The following is a 15,578-nucleotide window of genomic DNA, read 5'->3' as shown; positions in this document are numbered from 1 at the left end:
TTCATTGTTGCTTGTCTTGGGAGAAATGGGTAGAGAGTATGGCAGTAGCAATAGAAGAGGGAAAGCAACCACAAGACAGAAAAGTAGGCTCGACTGGTCACTCCCCCGCTTTCCCAATCCAGGCTAGCGTTCCGACATCGCTTTATCAATCTTATCTGGGTGGACCTCTACGTGTCCCGGGTCCACTTGGGCCTTGCCCTTGCCGGATTGAGAAGCCTCGTCCAGTTGCCTCTTTGCAGTCGACGAGTACCCTGCCTGGAGGATGCAGTACCGCAGCTGCACAGAGCGCATTGGACAGACTTCCGGTGGACCGGGCAAGTCCCATTCCGGTCTGTCCTGCACTGCTGCGCGTGAGTCACGAACCATTCCCTCTCGCTGGTCAATAAATGCATTGTTCACAACCCAGAATTTCAGTTCCCGAGCCCTGGCGGACCCGCTTGACGTCGTGGTCCTCGCCGCTGGGTTCCGATCGTGGCTCCGAGCTTGGTCCAGACTGCCGGCTGGTACTAATGTCCTCACGCCCGTGCCGGCGGAAATGTGCACACCCGACGACGGGGCAGCACATGGTCTGGGGATTGGTCCCGTAATTCGGGCTATAGAGCAGTTGGGTGGCATGTTCTGGGGAGCTCGCTTAGAGCGCCTTTTTGGTGCGTGGTACTGACCCTTCAGCCGACCTGTCGGCCGTTGTTACTCCTAGTAGTTCATTCCCGAGACGGGGATGCCTGTCAGCTTGCGCTTAACGTGGTTAGCTGTCTGATAGCCAAGAAATGCCAAAGTCTTTAAGGAATGATTGGTTCATAGTCTAGTTTGACTTTTTTGGGCGAGAGAAGAGAAATTAACGCTGAGGGATTTCCGATAGCTTCAATAGCGCACAATGGACGATGCACAAATACGAATTTCCAGTGTTGATCACTCGACACGTAAGGCTACTTTGTGCTGCAGAATGGAATGGAAAGGGAACGGATAAGAAACTAAAGAATTAAGCAAATAGTGAGAGAATAGAAAGAATAGAGACAGAAGATAGGATAAACAAAAGAAATTTTATTATACTATATCAAATATCCACCATAACAAAAGGGTATCACTCGTGGCTCGTACTATGTACTGTACTAGTAAAGAAAATAACAAAAGCGAAAGAAAATCTACATAACCTGTCCCTTGTTTTGCTGCTGCTTGTCAACCCGGTAGTCCCTCCACACGGCAACCGCCGGGACCCCCAGCGACATCACGGCGACGGCCGTGATGCAACCGTACTTCATGTACTCGCCCCAGGCGTGGTCAATGGCAGTCCGTTCCAGCGTTCCGACACCCCACTTCTTCTGCTCGACGTAGCCCCCGCTGTAAATCGACTGGTATTGCGACTTGGTTTCTGTCGGGAGCGCCTGGTGCAGTGCCTCGGGGAAGACGTTCGAGTAGATTGAAGCGGAAACAGCCGATCCGATAGCACCACCAAGACTGGAGAACAGGCCAACCAGCGAGAGCATCATGGGGACACCCTCCCGGTCGGCTGCGGCCATAACCGCCATATCCTGGCCGATGACCAGGGTTCCGCCAGCAAAGGCAATAAAGATCTGACACATGACCATGTAACCGATGCCTTGGCCGGGCTCGCGGAAGTGGATCATGAGGCCCGATCCTAAGAGGATGAGAGGCAGTCCGAATCCCAGACAAGTGTACTTGAACTGCTTGGTGATATAGACGATGATACCGAAGATGGCGGACCACAAACACGAGCCGACGTTGTAGATTTGACCGATATAGCCAGCCGCACTGACTGGGACGTCGTAGACGACCATGCAGAAGTTATAGAAGTAGAGGTCCCAGCAGTAGTAGCTGAAGAAGAGAATAGCCGACAGGGAGCAGGCACCCAGAACCGTCCGGTCCTTGAACAGACTGTACTGGATGAAATGCGTCCGGGCGCAGTATTTCTCCCACAAGGCGAACACAAAGAATAGACAGAACCCGACGGCGATGGGGGCGATGAATGAAGCGCTCTTGTATTCGGTACGACCGTAGGATTGGAGGCTGAATGGGAGGAGAAGGAGGATGAAGGCGGCCATAATGATCAACGCACCGACCACTAGAGCAGTCAGCAAATATTAAGAGCACAGAGACAGGACTTGGCTTACAGTCGAACTCGTTGACATAGTGCACCACCGATTCCCACTTGGTGCGCCCATGTGGCTCCCGGATAAACAAGCACATCTTCTCAGCCTTGCGCTGGTAAAACTTGAACACGAGGGCCAAGGGAACGAATACAAAAGGCGTGATAATAGCGAAGACGCCATACGCCCATCGCCACGAAGCGTTGTTCAGGAAGGACTGCGCCGCGATTGGGCCGGTGAACGCGGTGACGATGAACGGAGTACTGGCGAAACCGAATGCAAAGGCACGATTGCGCATGCCAGAAGTATCCGCGACAAAGACATCGAGAACCAGATAGATGGCGTCGTATCCAACCCAGTAGAGCACGTAGCCTGCTGCGTAGGAATTGGCGTTGTTGCAGGTGGCGAGGATAATCAATCCGATCATGTACACACCAACGAAGAAAAGGAATCCTTCCGTGCGGCCCCAGATGTTCAGCAGACGGGCGATGGGGAGCTTGAGGACGCCTCCGACAACGCTGGAGAGGATGTTGGCCGTGCTCACCTGGGGAGCGGCTTCGAAGTTGGCGTAGGCGTTCTGAATGACGTTGGTGCTGATCGAGGACTGCAATGCGAGGATGAAGAAGGAAACCCAGATCCTGTGCCGTTAGCCTAAATTCGCTGAAAGATAACCTGGTAGACTCACAAAGCAAATGTCCCATAAGCCGACTTCTTACTCCAGGCCAGTGCAGCAGCCTCGGCCTTCTGCACACCAACGTAAGCTCCTTGAGTGGTTCGATGCGAATTTCGCTGGGGCTTCTTTTCAGTCACGGTTTCGACGCTGGTTTGCTGTTCGATCTGGTGGCCATCTTTGGCATCGCTGTTATCAGTCGACCCATTGGTTTTGCTGTTGAGTGCATGCAAATCCGATCCGGTAATATCCTGTATCACGCGAATGTCGTTCCGGCCTCTGGTGAGATTGATAACGCCCATATTGGCGGATGCGGACAGCAAGACGTATGTAGGTGCTCAGACAGTAGTCTATGCTTGCAATCAGATTTGAGACAGCAGAAGAAGTACAGCGCACGACGGGACCCATGTACTATATACGGACCGAACACATCCACGGGGTGTTTCAGCTTCGACTGCTACAGAGTGGGCAGGCATCGGACTAATACGCATCCTAATCTTATTTGGTTGAGGTATGGCCCTCCGGCAAGTCAAATTAAGGCCTTCTAGTGGCTGGACGAAATGAAATGCACGTACCTGCACGGCGAAAAAGCAACGACAGCGAGGCCTTGCCCATTTTTCGCTACAAGGCGCGCTTGGCGAGAACCAATCATATAAAATAAGGGCTCGGATCAGATAAAATCTCAGTGGGGATGTCTCCATCGACATTTGTAGTGGCTTGACTAAGTATTTGCTAGTTGAATCCCTTATTGGTTCTTAGGGTTAGTGTGCCCCACGCCGAGTTGAATCCCACGCGAGCCTTCCGTGCGTGTCCGTCCACAATAATACTTGTCTACGGGGGTATACAAATAACTGTAGAATAGCACAGAGTGTTTGGCAGTTGTATTCCGTAGAAGTGGGACAGCTCGGTAGATTGACAGGCGTGTTCGTCCCTTCAGAATACGTACTCCGGGATTACTGACATAAAGAGACTCCGACTCAGTGACATGGCCGATCACCGATATCGCTCCTTCTCTGGCTGTCAGCGGATCAGATAACTTAAATCCTTTACCGCTTGTCATTTCCCGTGTGGTACGGGAGAAACGGGTACAGAGTACAACCTACGCGATGCTATCCGTATTGAGTACGGCGCATACTGCGCATGGCCATAATCGCTCGATCTACAAGGCTGGCATGTGAAGCTTTTGATCAGCTGGAAATCTCTTAGCATTTTCTACTATAATGAGGGTGGCACTTCATGTTAATTGCTGTCAATGTGAAACACCCCCTCCCCAGAAAGTACTCGTGCTTGGCCCGTGAATCGATCGTGGCGCACTTGCATGTCAGATCATGTTTGAAACTGAGCTTTCTCTCTATCAGATCTATCAGATCGGGATATATCATGCCAGAGCTATCCTGCTATACGGTGTCTCCGTATCCCCTGCTACGTACTACAACTCCTGACTTGCATTAACAGCCGTTGACACATCGCATAATGTCGGTGTGTCCGTGTATATATTAGCTATCCACCGCTCCGTATAACACTCCGTACTCGTCCTCCTCACCAGCAGACTTCCATCTCGGCCTCTCAATAGCCACCCCCATCGCGACCATATTCTCCTTCGCCCATGACTGCACAGTCCTGCGGATCCAGCACAAGCCGGGCCCTCACATACCGTGCCCTCCACAACGCACATCATCCGGACATGGAGACGTATAGAATACGCCGTCAAATATTCCAGTTCCGCCACATTGCGGCCGACATCGTGAATGTGCGGTAGACGCATCCGACCCGCTGTCAAGGAGATGGCTGGTGCACCGGGTTCTGTCACAGCTCGAGTCCACTCGCAGTTTCGCTTCAGGCTCGGGATAGCCGACGATGAGGGCATTTGCTTGACATGTCGATCAGTCCGAGGTCGCATTCGGTTGAAAAACGGAGGGGCGGAAGCACATCAGTTTAGAGGAATGAATATCCGAGAGAATATTGCCCGAGTGTGCATGCCTATTCCAGCTATTGTTGCCGAGTACGGAGCAATCATGGGTAATTGAGCTGTACGTCGACTTCATTTAGTTCATATATTGAATCCCGAACCTCAACTCCGTTTACGCCCGTTCCCTACCGTGGGGGTTCAAACAGCCAGACACCGCTGCCTTTGCTCGTCAGCATTGAACAATTCGTGCAAACTATGCTTATCAAAAAGCCGGTTCTTAGTAAGATTAGGATAATAGTTAATTTATCGTATACTCAAAAGCATACAGTCAGCCATCTCAACGGATGTTATAGGGCGTGTTCCACACCAAACAGTCTAAGCACACTGGAGTATGGGGACCGGTACCCCGACCGGAAAGACAAGCTTACAGTTGCCAGAGCAGCATTGCTTACTCCTCAAGCAAGCAAGGCCTGGCGCCACACGTTGGACCCCTGTTCGCATAGAAGTTCTCTCCATTAATTCCACAGTTAGCTGAAAAGCAATCACTCTTGGCTCCGGGGGTGGAGAGCATTGCTTTTGCTTCTCACTCCCGAACTATGCATATCGACAGACCAAGTCTGACTTGCACTGGGAGTCATTGTCGCATTCGAAAAATTCCGTACCCGCGGGTCGCGTAACTTGGCATTAGTGCACTGGTTATGAAGGCACTCCTCATTGTCGGTGCAGGATTTGCCGGTCGCAAGTTGCTTTTGGTGGCAAATCTTTTTGTCGGCCGGGCAGAGCCAGGGGACGTCAACGCTCCCAGGGCGAAAGGCACAGTCTTTGGCGCTGTCGCACGGCTTTCCCTGGGCGGATTCGGCGCATTTCCCATCTGTGCAGTAAGTCGAGGCGCAGACCTCGTCGGCAATGTAGGAGCCATCGGAGGAGCGGATCTGGCATTGGTTGAGGGTTTGTTGCAGTATCGCTTGTCGTCCAAGTGCAGACTGGTGACCTAGTGACCCACGTCTATACCCCACATACCGCCATCTAGGCACGGTATGGTTCGTGGACGCGCAAGGCTTTCCAGTTCATTGGCGTCGGGGACTACGGTGGCAGCAACGGCCGTAACGAGGGCCAGAAGTGAGACGATTGCGAGACGCATGGTGGCTTTGCCAGAGTTAGCTCCGTCACAATGAGGAAGACGGAAGCCCACTTGATCGAGCAGATTGGTTTCCGGTAGTTGATTCTTTCTTGTGCAGAACAAGCTGATGGTTGGGAAGAAAAATATATGAGAATCGAGCTGGTTTATCTGTCTAGACAATTCCGTACAGAACCCCTGCCTCTTGGCTAGCCGAACACAACACCGAACGGAGTACGGATTACTCCATAGCTGAGAGATTATTGCTTCCTGTGCCCGAAAAAAGTAATTTGGGGTCTTCAGCTGGCATCTATTGTGGCATGCATGGAGCTGAAGGAAATAGTTTTCGGGAGTCACTACGTACGGGCTTGAAAATCACCACAATCTTGACAGTTAAAGGTGCACCGCTCATTGTAGCTGCATGCTAATTATTCCCCTCATTTGTCCTATCCTGCAACTGGAACGGCTCTGCAATGTACGGAAAACTGTCCCACAGTGGCAACTCCATCCCCTCCCAGCCCGAAAACGCATCGTCAATATCAGCTGGCATTGTCAAGGACCGATCGGCCTGTTCGTCTGAGTGTGCAACGGTGCTCTGCGATGCCAGCAGAGAGACACCAGACGATTCCGTCTCCTGGGGCTCGGGGGAGCGGCGTCCGTGCAGGCTGAACAGTTTACTCACATATTGACTCCTACTATGTCGGCTCTGTGAGGCTAGACGCTGACGTTGCTCAGTGATCGCTGTCAATAGAAACGTGAGGATCTCAAGGTAATGCACCGCCTGCGCGGATTGTTGTGAGAGCATGCGGAGGATGTCGAGAGCTCCGTTGAATGCGGAGTCTAGGGCGGAATCTACTTCCTTCTGCGAGAACATGGAGAATCCGACAACCAATGCCGCAGCAAAGATGAAGGCCCTACATCATTAGCTCGAGTTCCTTACTAAGGCGATTCGACTCACTTCAATAAGCACATGTTGTTCAAAAGTAACTGTGACTGGTGTATTTCCAAGCACGTCTGGATCATGTAGACCGCTGAATCCACACAAGCCACTGAGAGCTTGGAATGTGCCGGGTCCTCCTCCGGTCTCACATGGTCAGACGCTGACAGGCCCTGGTGTACTCGTGCCAATCGAACACCAAGAACAGACACCAGAAATGGCCGCGTAACGACAATTACAGCGAAGTGGTAAAAGCATGCAACATGTAAGCTGCTTATGATCTGCTTCTGAGCAGCGGCATGGTCCTGCCCATCACCCGGTGGCGCTAGCAGTGACTCTGGCAGTTGGCCGCTCCATCGAGTTAACTTAGCCAGCAGCGACTCTGCTACGTCTGCAGATGCGGCCCTTTCGCTATACAGTTGTCTGGTGATCTCGTCCAGTATTAGCGACATGCGATATGAGGCAACAAGACTTGCGTCCATCCGACTGCTAAGCAGGTCAAGATTGGGTGGAAATTGCCCACACTCGAGCTGCACAGTAGACGTTGCAGGCGGGCGTCCGAGGATCGAACTGACCAAGAGGTCGAGAACACAAAGGCTCATCCACACTCGCGCTCTACAGATATTAGAGACTGACGATCTTACTGGTTCGAATGGGGCCTACCTCTGTTGCTGCTCATTTGCGGTCATTGAGCTGGACAGACCGGTTTGATGCAGACCCAGGGCCACGGCTGCTCGGGCCGCCACACCGACATACATAAAGGCAGCATTTCTACGACATGCTCCGAGCATGTAAAACGACATGCAAAGGAACAACCGCACTAACTCGAGACTGGGAGTCTCCAACATGCTGGAGAACGCTCTACGCTGTCCTCGAGCGAAAAAGAAGCGTTCTGCTTGGACAGTTGTCGGATCGCTTTTGCATGATTGCGCACCAATGGCGATCATGACGTCCCTGAAGGCCTGACGGGTATTCTCCCGCTCCTTGTCAGCCTCGAAGGACTCCGTCAGCATCTGCAGGGCCTCCGATTCGGAGATGACGTAAAGGAAGCCACTTGTCTAGGTCTGTCAGAGTCCATGTTTAAGGTGGCTGGGGCAACATGGGTTAGAGCTAACCGCTGTAAGATAGGCACGGATAAAGGCTTCTTTCCGAGATAAGTCGAGACGATCATCGACCGCTGCTGGAATATGGTGCAGGGACTCCGTTTCGAGCATGTCCTCGCTTTTGACATTGTGAGAGAATTGGGACGGTCCGATATGCTGCGTGACGGTATCGCGGAGCAGCTGCAGGAATGACAACGACGCCGCCTTGCCCACGTAGACTTGAACTATCAGCCGGCGATTACGCTTTCATTCGACACGCATACTCCATACCTCGCTCTCCCTGACGGTTCCACAGCATCCGGGGATGGGTTCTATGCTGAGCACCCGCTGAGGGTGGATCTAGTCCGTGCGAATGGGAGCTCTGAATCGATGCAGGGGACTGAGCCCCGATGTCCGGATTGGCCGTGCTCGGCCCCGTTGTCGTCACCGTCGTGGGATACGGTTGATATCGAATCTGGGGAGCGGAAGGATCGCGCGGGCAAGGGACGCAGGTGTCAGCTTGTCCGCGATGGACACAATTCGGACAGGGAAAGGTCCCTGAACATCGTCTCTTGGAGGTTCGACAGGCGAGGCAGGCCGCGTAGGCGCGGAGACGATGAGCGGGCGAGACCCTTGGACGTGGCATGGCAGCGATGCGGATGGCAATCGACGCGTGTTGCGGTCATTCACATTTTATCCATCTTATCTGGGGTGAAACAATAGCGTGCTGTCGATCGAGTTCGTTCAAAGCCACTGTGCTGGGGGCGGCATCCCACGCTGCATGCGAGGTTAGCACGATCCTTCTCAGCAGTGCTATTACTGTAAGACTAGGTCAGCATTCCTTCTTGTAATTGAGTACAGAGTATAGAGTAGACCGTACACCGTGTTAGCTGACAGAGCTCACCTTGCGCTTAACCTTGTATCCGCGGTAGACCAACGCGTCGACCCCCGGCTTATCAGTCCGGCGGGGAATGTTACTCCGTGGCGGAGTATCTCTTCGTAAACGGTTAGACTGTATTTGAGTCACGTGCAAACGGAAAAATCCACTCCTCTGGGTTTCTCCGTCCCGATGGAGCCGCGCAGAGTTTTCTGCCAGTGGGTCTAAAAAGTTTTTTACCACCAACTCTCTGATTGGCCTGCTAGCAAACCAAACACGACAAACTCGGCAACGCTCGCTTGTGGTTAGCGCGGCGCTAGACTCTGGGAAACCGTATAAGAAGGCCTCTCCCCTCGACCCTTGAGAAAACTAAGCGACTCTACGTTAGTGATCCCCTCCCCTACCTTGGCTTCTAGCCTTGGAAAAGAGTAACCCTGCTAACAACATGAACAGTTCAAAGAATCACTTTAGAGTAGACGTCCCACCTCTGAGCTCTTCTAAAGAGCCACAGAATCTCCACCCTTGCTGATGACTGCTATGTCCTCGATGCCCTAAAGTGAAGCCGTGTACTTCCGCCTCGACCGTGCATTACGCCGGCTTTGACACATCTTGTTCTTCGGAGCGAGTTTGGGTCTGGCTGTTGTGGTTTTGTCTTTGGTCCAGGGAGTGGTGATGATCTTTACCTAGTCTCGATGTCTTGACTTCGGTCGGTCGGTCTTGGTGGGCGTCGAGGAGGTCTGAAAGGTTTTTTCCTATTTTCTACTTGCTGAGCGTGCGATGCAAATGAGGAAAAGGAAATGTTATATAGTTGAATGCATTTTCTTTATTTGAACACTGTTCTCGTACATTTCTAATTTTCTGGTACAAAACTTGCAAAATTTTTTAATACACTCATACTATTGAGTATTATGTGGTCATGTGACAGCAGTTTGACATCCACCTTTCCAGCCCTGGAGTAGTCCTGGTCAACGTCTCATGTCAAGAGTATTACTCTGTACTATTGTCCACTATGCCTTCTTCTCTGGCTTATTCCCTCTATTCCTTCCTCGTCCTCCCCGTCCACGAGATGATCCTCCACCGCCGCTTCCTTCAGGCTTTCCCCCACGCGCACTACCGTTATTATTGCTGTTGCCGCTGGTAGCGGCCGCTTGCTCTCCACCAGCTGCTGCTCCTGCTCCTCCACGCCCTTTGCGTGGCTTGTCGCCTCCAGGGTTCGTCTTCCGCTCCAACACCACCACCTGACTCTGCGCCACCGTCACCGGACTAGCTGCAATAGCCTTTTGCAAGCTAGTCGGCTCGGCAAAGTCCACATATCCGAATCCCTTCTTCTTATCAATCTCTACCGACACGACCTTGCCAAATGGTGAAAACGCTGTTTCCAATAGCGGTTCCGTGACTCCTTGCGATGGGTTGGCGTGCTTGAGAAAGGCTTGCGTAGAAGTAGCGCTGGGTGTGGCAGTTGCCTGTTTTCCTTTTGACGGTTTAGTCGTCTTGGTCGCTGCAGGCGCAGTGGGCGGAGGCGTGGCCTGGGTTTGAGGGGTGGACGGTTCGCTGGGTTGAGGTGTCGTCTCGCTGGCTTTGCCCTTGGGCTGTTTGGGAGGTTTCGCCGGTTCCTTCTTGCTGGACTCTGTCGGGGTGCTGGGAACATTTTCCTTCTTCGTATCAGCCTCAGAACCCTTTCCACCCTTCCGACGACCGCCCGATGAAGACAGTCCCAGATCTCGCTGGAGGATCTTGGCCGCAGCAGCAGCGTTCCCGCGTTCTCTCTTCCGCTCCGAAGCTGGGGCCGTAGGCGCCTCTTTGGCGGTTGGTGTTGCTCTTCCGGACTGTTTGGCTGCAACGTTGGCAGCTTTGTTGGCCGCCTTGACAGCTTCCTTGGTCGCCTTGTCGGACTTCGACCTCTTCTCCGTCTTTTCCGTACCTGGTGACGCAGTTTCACGATCCGAACGCTGTAGAAGTTTCTTCGTCTGCACCTTCTCCGGCTTGGCCTCTTTCTCGGACTTTCTGGATGACTTGGAAGAAGTCTGCTCCTTGGCCTTGTTCGCCTTCTTGTCCTTGATGTATTGCACCAACGGCGTCGTAGTCATTGTCTCCTTCTTCTCCTCCGACTCAGTCGACTCAACAGACGGTTTTGTAATCGGCTGTGTCAGGCTCTCGAGGAACGCGAAGAAATCGGGATCCTGATCGATAGTCCCTTGACGGGCATCTTTCCGCACACGATTGCCGGGTATTTTGGCATATGGCGCAAATTCCACTGACGGAGGGCCCAAGAGAATCGGGTCGTTGGCTGTATTCTGTGCATCTAAGAACGACGTCTGACGGACCTTGTCAGCAAGAGGCGCAATGTGATCACTCGAAGCGACGTGGATGTAGGCGCGCGACGGTCGAGAGGGTTTCGCAGGGCTGTCTTTATTAGTTTCCGTAGTTTTGTAGTTATATAAACCTGCGACGACTCACTCCTTGGACACCTTGCCAGGTCTGTACTGAAACCAGTCGACCTTGCCAACACCAGCAGTCCACTCCTCTCCCACTGCATTTCTAAACTCCTCCTCCGTCAGGCCCGGGGGCAGTCGTCTCACTAGCAGTTTCAGACGAGGGGCAGGAGGCTTCGGGGCCTTTTTCGCGGGCGCGTTCTTTTGGGTGGCCGCTGCGGGGATTTGGAGGACGCCTCCAGTTGATTTACCGGTTTGGGTCATGCTGCCATAGAAACAGTAGAGCTGCTGTGTGTTTGTAAGGAATAAGGCCGGGGTGAGATAAAGATAGCGGAGGCAAATTACGGCATCGCAGGGCCACCAAGCACGCGAGTCTCGACCTCAACCACCGCCCGCGGGGAATGTCCACTCCTATATTCACATTTGTATAGATTCCTTTCTTTTTGATACTTGTCTACTGCTGTCGTTGCATACCTCTCTACTCACATCAATCTCCCAACATGGCAGACAGTGTCCCCCAGCCGGGACCAGCCAAATTGAAGCCAAATGCAGGTCCGGATGAATGGCTCGAGGCAGCGAAGAACTGCAAATACCTCTCAGAGACGCACATGAAGCAGCTATGCGAGATTGTCAAGGAGTTTATGATGGAGGGTAAGTCCGTTGGGGGGCTATCATAAGTCCTGAACTAACTATGGTAGAATCCAACATCCAACCCGTTTCCACGCCCGTCACCATCTGCGGAGATATCCACGGCCAGTTCTACGATGTCCTCGAGCTCTTTCGAGTCGCAGGGGGGATGCCTGACGAGTACGATGCCGATCCACCCAAGACCTCTCCATCCGTGATTACTTCGGACGATATCGAGCCACCTTCGTCGATTTCAGACCCGAAACTGAGAAAGAAGCTGAGGAACGCAAAGTCAGCAGATAATGAGGAGGACATCGGGTCCAGGAGTCGGTCCGGGAGTGAGGGGTCGGGGGAGATTCGGTTGAAGAATAATTTCGTGTTTCTAGGGGACTACGTTGATCGGGGATACTTCAGTTTGGAGACGTTGACGCTGCTCTTGTGTTTGAAGGCGAAGTGAGTTTCTTTCGCTCCCAGACCAGGACAGAAGTGCTAACTTTCCAGATTCCCAGACCGGGTGACGCTAGTCCGCGGCAACCACGAGTCCCGTCAGATCACACAGGTATACGGTTTCTACGAGGAGTGCTTTCAGAAATACGGAAATGCTTCTGTATGGAAGGCCTGCTGCCAGGTATTCGACTTCATGACACTGGGCGCCATTATTGATGGAAGAGTGCTGTGTGTTCATGGAGGTCTGAGTCCGGAGATCAGAACGTTGGATCAGGTGCGCGTAGTGGCACGAGCGCAGGAGATCCCCCACGAGGGTGCTTTCTGCGACTTGGTCTGGTCGGATCCGGACGAAGTGCAGACCTGGGCCGTCAGTCCTAGAGGAGCTGGTACGTGGCCCCTGAGCATCACTTGACGACTGTTTCTAACATGACTAGGCTGGCTATTCGGAGACAAAGTGGCAGACGAATTCTGCCATGTCAACGACCTAACCCTGATCGCACGTGCACATCAACTGGTCAACGAAGGCTACAAATACCACTTCCAAAACCAGAACGTGGTGACCGTGTGGAGTGCCCCGAACTACTGCTACCGCTGCGGCAATCTCGCCTCCGTCTGCGAAATAGGCGAAGACCTTAAACCAACCTTCAAGCTCTTCAGCGCAGTCAGCGACGACCAACGGCATGTTCCGACGTCACGGCCAGGGCGGAGCGAGTACTTTTTGTAAAATATCCAGCATATGTGTTATGTCTTTCATCTTTTCAGTCTTTGGATCTGATCATGAGCGAGCCTTGTCTTACCGGCGCGGGCGTTGGGAAAGGAAGTCGGGGGCTTCTGGTCGGAATATATAACGATCTAGATCATAATGATGTTTTACGATGCTTTAGTATGGTCAATTGAATACCCAAGTCTAGCACTTGTCCGGTCTGTGTAGTGGCGAGAGAGATATATATATCACTGCTTCAGAATATAGAACAGCTTCACTCAGTCAGCCGTCCAGTTTCTTCCAAGATGTCTTCGTGTATCCACATATTCACTACCGGCAGGCCATTCTGATATTCAATTCCGGATCGGCAGTGAAATAACATGCCTTTCCGGATAATGTTGTTTTCCGAGGGGAATGATCCCGATCTACCCCCGCGCTCAACATGAACGACAATGGCAGCTACAAACAAAACAAAACATTCGCTTGAAGATACCATATTCCGTATTATCGGCTCCTTCATTGCCACCTCAATACCGAACGTAGATAGCCGAGCGCCCAGCTGCTCGGCAGCGATCCAGCGTTCAGTTACCGCGGTCTCCGAATCGAGACCTATAAAGAACCAAGATGCGATGCATAGGATAACATTTAAGATCCTCGTATCCACCATGTCGCCCCCTGTCAACTTCAAAAAACAAACAACATGACCACAAACAACATGACCAAAGTCGACGTCCTCATCTGCGGTAGCGGTTCCGCCGGCCTCTGCGCCGCGACATGGCTCGCCCGGTATGGTCTCACGTGCAAGATCCTAGAACGTCGCGATGGCCCCATGAAACTTGGCCAGGCAGACGGTGTCCAGTGCCGGACTGTCGAGATCTTCGAGAGTTTTGGGATTGGGGAGGAACTGCTGCGCGAGTCGTACCATGTGCTCGAGGTCGTGTTTTGGGCGGACCAGGAGGGTTCGAGTGGTATTCGACGGACGGGCAGGACGGCTGATACGCAGTCTGGGTTATCGCATCAGCCTCATGTTATCTTGAACCAGGCACGGATCAACATGTTGCTTATTGAGTTGATGCACAAGTGGAACGGGCAGGAGATCGACTACGGGTATAATGTCCGGAATGTCCAGGTGGATAGTGCATTGGCTGCTGATGCGGGTGCGTATCCAGTCAAGGTTACTGCGGATAAGGATGGGAAGACAGAGGAGTTTGAGGCGAAATATGTTATGGTATGCTTCGTTGCAAGTACTGTTGGGCATGGGATACTAACTGACCGACAGGCCTGCGACGGTGCACACAGCATCGTCCGCAAAGCACTTGGATACACCATGATCGGCGACAGCAGCGACGCTGTCTGGGGTGTAATGGACATGGTCCCCCGAACGGACTTCCCCGACATTCGCAAGAAAGCCACTATCCGAACCAACGCTGGCAACCTGTTGATCATCCCCCGCGAAGGAGAGAGTAACAACCTAACCCGCTTCTACATCGAACTTCCTGCCGGGACCAACGCCAAAGAAGTCAGACTGGAGGACCTGCAAAAGACAGCGCAGAACATCCTCAATCCGTACAAGGTTGAATTCACCGAGACGGTGTGGTGGTCTGCGTACGCCATTGGTCAGCGCCACGCAGACAACTTCCAAAAGGACCAGCGTGTCTTCCTTGCCGGCGACGCATGCCACACGCACTCGCCCAAGGCTGGCCAGGGCATGAACGTCAGTCTGCAGGATGGCTACAACATGGGCTGGAAACTGGCCTCCGTGTTGACCGGTCTAGCCAAGCCATCGTTGCTGGAGACCTATGTGCTGGAAAGACAAAAGGTAGCTATCGATTTGATCAACTTCGATCGGTACTTCTCCAAGCTCTTCTCGTCTGGACCAGGGACTTCGCCGGCCGAGTTCCAAGAGGGCTTTGTCAAATCTGGAAAGTACACGGCTGGACTTACGGCGAAATATGATCGGTCGCCTATTACCTCTGCTGTTGATGAGTCGGCGCGGCTGGCATCGAATGTCACCGTTGGCATGAGATTGCCTAGCGCTCAGGTTGTGCGGTACTGTGACTCGCAGCCGATGCAACTAGCCAAGTCTTTGAAGTCGGATGGCCGCTGGCGAGTCATGGCTTTTACTGGTGATCTTACTGTCCAGAAGAACCAAGCGCGGTTGAATGCGGTATGTCCCTCCCTGTATTTTGCAGTACATCGCTAACAAGAACAGCTGGGAGACTACCTCGGCTCCAACGAAGGCCCCATCAAAACCTTCACGCCCCCTGGCTCCGACGCCGACAGCATTATCGAAACAATCCTCGTCAGTCACGGCAAGCGCCATGACGTTGAACTCGCGCAGATTCCTGACTTTTTCTACCCCTCAACCGGCAAGAACCAAGTCAGAGATCTTCACAAGATCTTATTCGACGACGAGAGCTACAACCAAGGCCACGGACACGCTTATGAGTTCCTTGGTATCAGTCCTGGCGAGGGAGCTCTTGCCATTGTTCGTCCGGATCAATGTATGTTTTTCCCCAGCCCGAGTGCAATGATAAGCACTGACGAAGCAGATGTATCCGCGGTCATGAGTCTGGATGAATATGAGGAGATTGGGAAGTTCTTTGGAGGATTCATGCTTCCGCAGGAAAAGGATCTGCCTGGAAGTAAGTTGTAGGGGGTTTTGGAGCATC

The 15,578-nt window shown here is 52.7% G+C and overlaps 7 protein-coding genes across 7 annotated transcripts; 2 read left to right on the top strand and 5 right to left on the bottom strand.

Moving 5' to 3' along the window:
* Positions 1–123: 123 nt before the first annotated feature.
* Positions 124–615, bottom strand: EURHEDRAFT_379436 (uncharacterized protein; the record flags this gene model as incomplete). The annotated part of the gene is made up of 1 exon (XM_040779172.1): positions 124–615. The coding sequence occupies one exon, from the start codon at positions 613–615 to the stop codon at positions 124–126; it is 492 nt and encodes a 163-aa protein (XP_040637063.1).
* A 448-nt stretch (positions 616–1,063) lies between these two features.
* On the bottom strand, positions 1,064–3,141 carry EURHEDRAFT_414591 (siderochrome-iron transporter). Its single transcript, XM_040782474.1, has 3 exons — positions 2,791–3,141; positions 2,130–2,743; positions 1,064–2,080 (listed from the first exon to the last, which is right to left on the bottom strand). The coding sequence occupies exons 1-3, from the start codon at positions 3,075–3,077 to the stop codon at positions 1,143–1,145; spliced, it is 1,839 nt and encodes a 612-aa protein (XP_040637062.1). The 5' UTR covers positions 3,078–3,141; the 3' UTR covers positions 1,064–1,142.
* A 2,085-nt stretch (positions 3,142–5,226) lies between these two features.
* On the bottom strand, positions 5,227–5,825 carry EURHEDRAFT_379433 (uncharacterized protein; the record flags this gene model as incomplete). Its single annotated transcript, XM_040779171.1, has 2 exons — positions 5,227–5,648; positions 5,705–5,825. 2 exons carry the CDS (start codon positions 5,823–5,825, stop codon positions 5,227–5,229), a joined length of 543 nt encoding a protein of 180 aa, XP_040637061.1.
* Positions 5,826–5,923: 98 nt separating this feature from the next.
* Positions 5,924–8,733, bottom strand: EURHEDRAFT_162610 (Zn(II)2Cys6 transcription factor). The gene is made up of 6 exons (XM_040777808.1): positions 8,701–8,733; positions 8,112–8,639; positions 7,854–8,059; positions 7,402–7,796; positions 6,760–7,353; positions 5,924–6,715 (listed from the first exon to the last, which is right to left on the bottom strand). The coding sequence occupies exons 2-6, from the start codon at positions 8,464–8,466 to the stop codon at positions 6,226–6,228; spliced, it is 2,040 nt and encodes a 679-aa protein (XP_040637060.1). The 5' UTR covers positions 8,467–8,639; positions 8,701–8,733; the 3' UTR covers positions 5,924–6,225.
* Positions 8,734–9,704: 971 nt separating this feature from the next.
* Positions 9,705–11,393, bottom strand: EURHEDRAFT_379431 (putative nonsense-mediated mRNA decay protein Upf3; the record flags this gene model as incomplete). Its single annotated transcript, XM_040779170.1, has 2 exons — positions 9,705–11,100; positions 11,155–11,393. The coding sequence occupies 2 exons, from the start codon at positions 11,391–11,393 to the stop codon at positions 9,705–9,707; spliced, it is 1,635 nt and encodes a 544-aa protein (XP_040637059.1).
* A 131-nt stretch (positions 11,394–11,524) lies between these two features.
* On the top strand, positions 11,525–13,190 carry sitA (TOR signaling pathway phosphatase SitA). Its single transcript, XM_040782473.1, has 4 exons — positions 11,525–11,780; positions 11,828–12,209; positions 12,258–12,589; positions 12,638–13,190. The coding sequence occupies exons 1-4, from the start codon at positions 11,630–11,632 to the stop codon at positions 12,925–12,927; spliced, it is 1,155 nt and encodes a 384-aa protein (XP_040637058.1). The 5' UTR covers positions 11,525–11,629; the 3' UTR covers positions 12,928–13,190.
* Positions 13,191–13,621: 431 nt separating this feature from the next.
* Positions 13,622–15,562, top strand: EURHEDRAFT_460579 (putative phenol 2-monooxygenase; the record flags this gene model as incomplete). The annotated part of the gene is made up of 4 exons (XM_040784660.1): positions 13,622–14,134; positions 14,186–15,073; positions 15,119–15,410; positions 15,459–15,562. The coding sequence occupies 4 exons, from the start codon at positions 13,622–13,624 to the stop codon at positions 15,560–15,562; spliced, it is 1,797 nt and encodes a 598-aa protein (XP_040637057.1).
* Between the last annotated feature and the right edge of the window lie 16 nt (positions 15,563–15,578).

Source organism: Aspergillus ruber (assembly GCF_000600275.1).
Source record: "Aspergillus ruber CBS 135680 unplaced genomic scaffold scaffold00022, whole genome shotgun sequence".
In the NCBI taxonomy this organism is placed as follows: domain Eukaryota; kingdom Fungi; phylum Ascomycota; class Eurotiomycetes; order Eurotiales; family Aspergillaceae; genus Aspergillus; species Aspergillus ruber.
Note: the sequence above shows the minus strand (reverse complement) of the source record. Positions and strands in the feature narration are given on the sequence as shown.

Excerpts from the sequence above, each read along its gene's own strand:
- EURHEDRAFT_414591 (XM_040782474.1), bottom strand. The coding sequence starts at position 3,077 with ATGGGCGTTATCAATCTCACCAGAGGCCGGAACGACATTCGCGTGATA. Across the intron at positions 2,744-2,790 it reads GCTTATGGGACATTTGCTTT|GATCTGGGTTTCCTTCTTCA; the intron begins GTGAGTCTACCA and ends CTAACGGCACAG. Across the intron at positions 2,081-2,129 it reads CTATGTCAACGAGTTCGACT|TGGTCGGTGCGTTGATCATT; the intron begins GTAAGCCAAGTC and ends TGACTGCTCTAG.
- EURHEDRAFT_162610 (XM_040777808.1), bottom strand. The coding sequence starts at position 8,466 with ATGCCACGTCCAAGGGTCTCGCCCGCTCATCGTCTCCGCGCCTACGCG. Across the intron at positions 8,060-8,111 it reads GAACCGTCAGGGAGAGCGAG|TCTACGTGGGCAAGGCGGCG; the intron begins GTATGGAGTATG and ends TGATAGTTCAAG. Across the intron at positions 7,797-7,853 it reads TCCGTGCCTATCTTACAGCG|ACAAGTGGCTTCCTTTACGT; the intron begins GTTAGCTCTAAC and ends TGACAGACCTAG.
- sitA (XM_040782473.1), top strand. The coding sequence starts at position 11,630 with ATGGCAGACAGTGTCCCCCAGCCGGGACCAGCCAAATTGAAGCCAAAT. Across the intron at positions 11,781-11,827 it reads CAAGGAGTTTATGATGGAGG|AATCCAACATCCAACCCGTT; the intron begins GTAAGTCCGTTG and ends TAACTATGGTAG. Across the intron at positions 12,210-12,257 it reads CTCTTGTGTTTGAAGGCGAA|ATTCCCAGACCGGGTGACGC; the intron begins GTGAGTTTCTTT and ends CTAACTTTCCAG.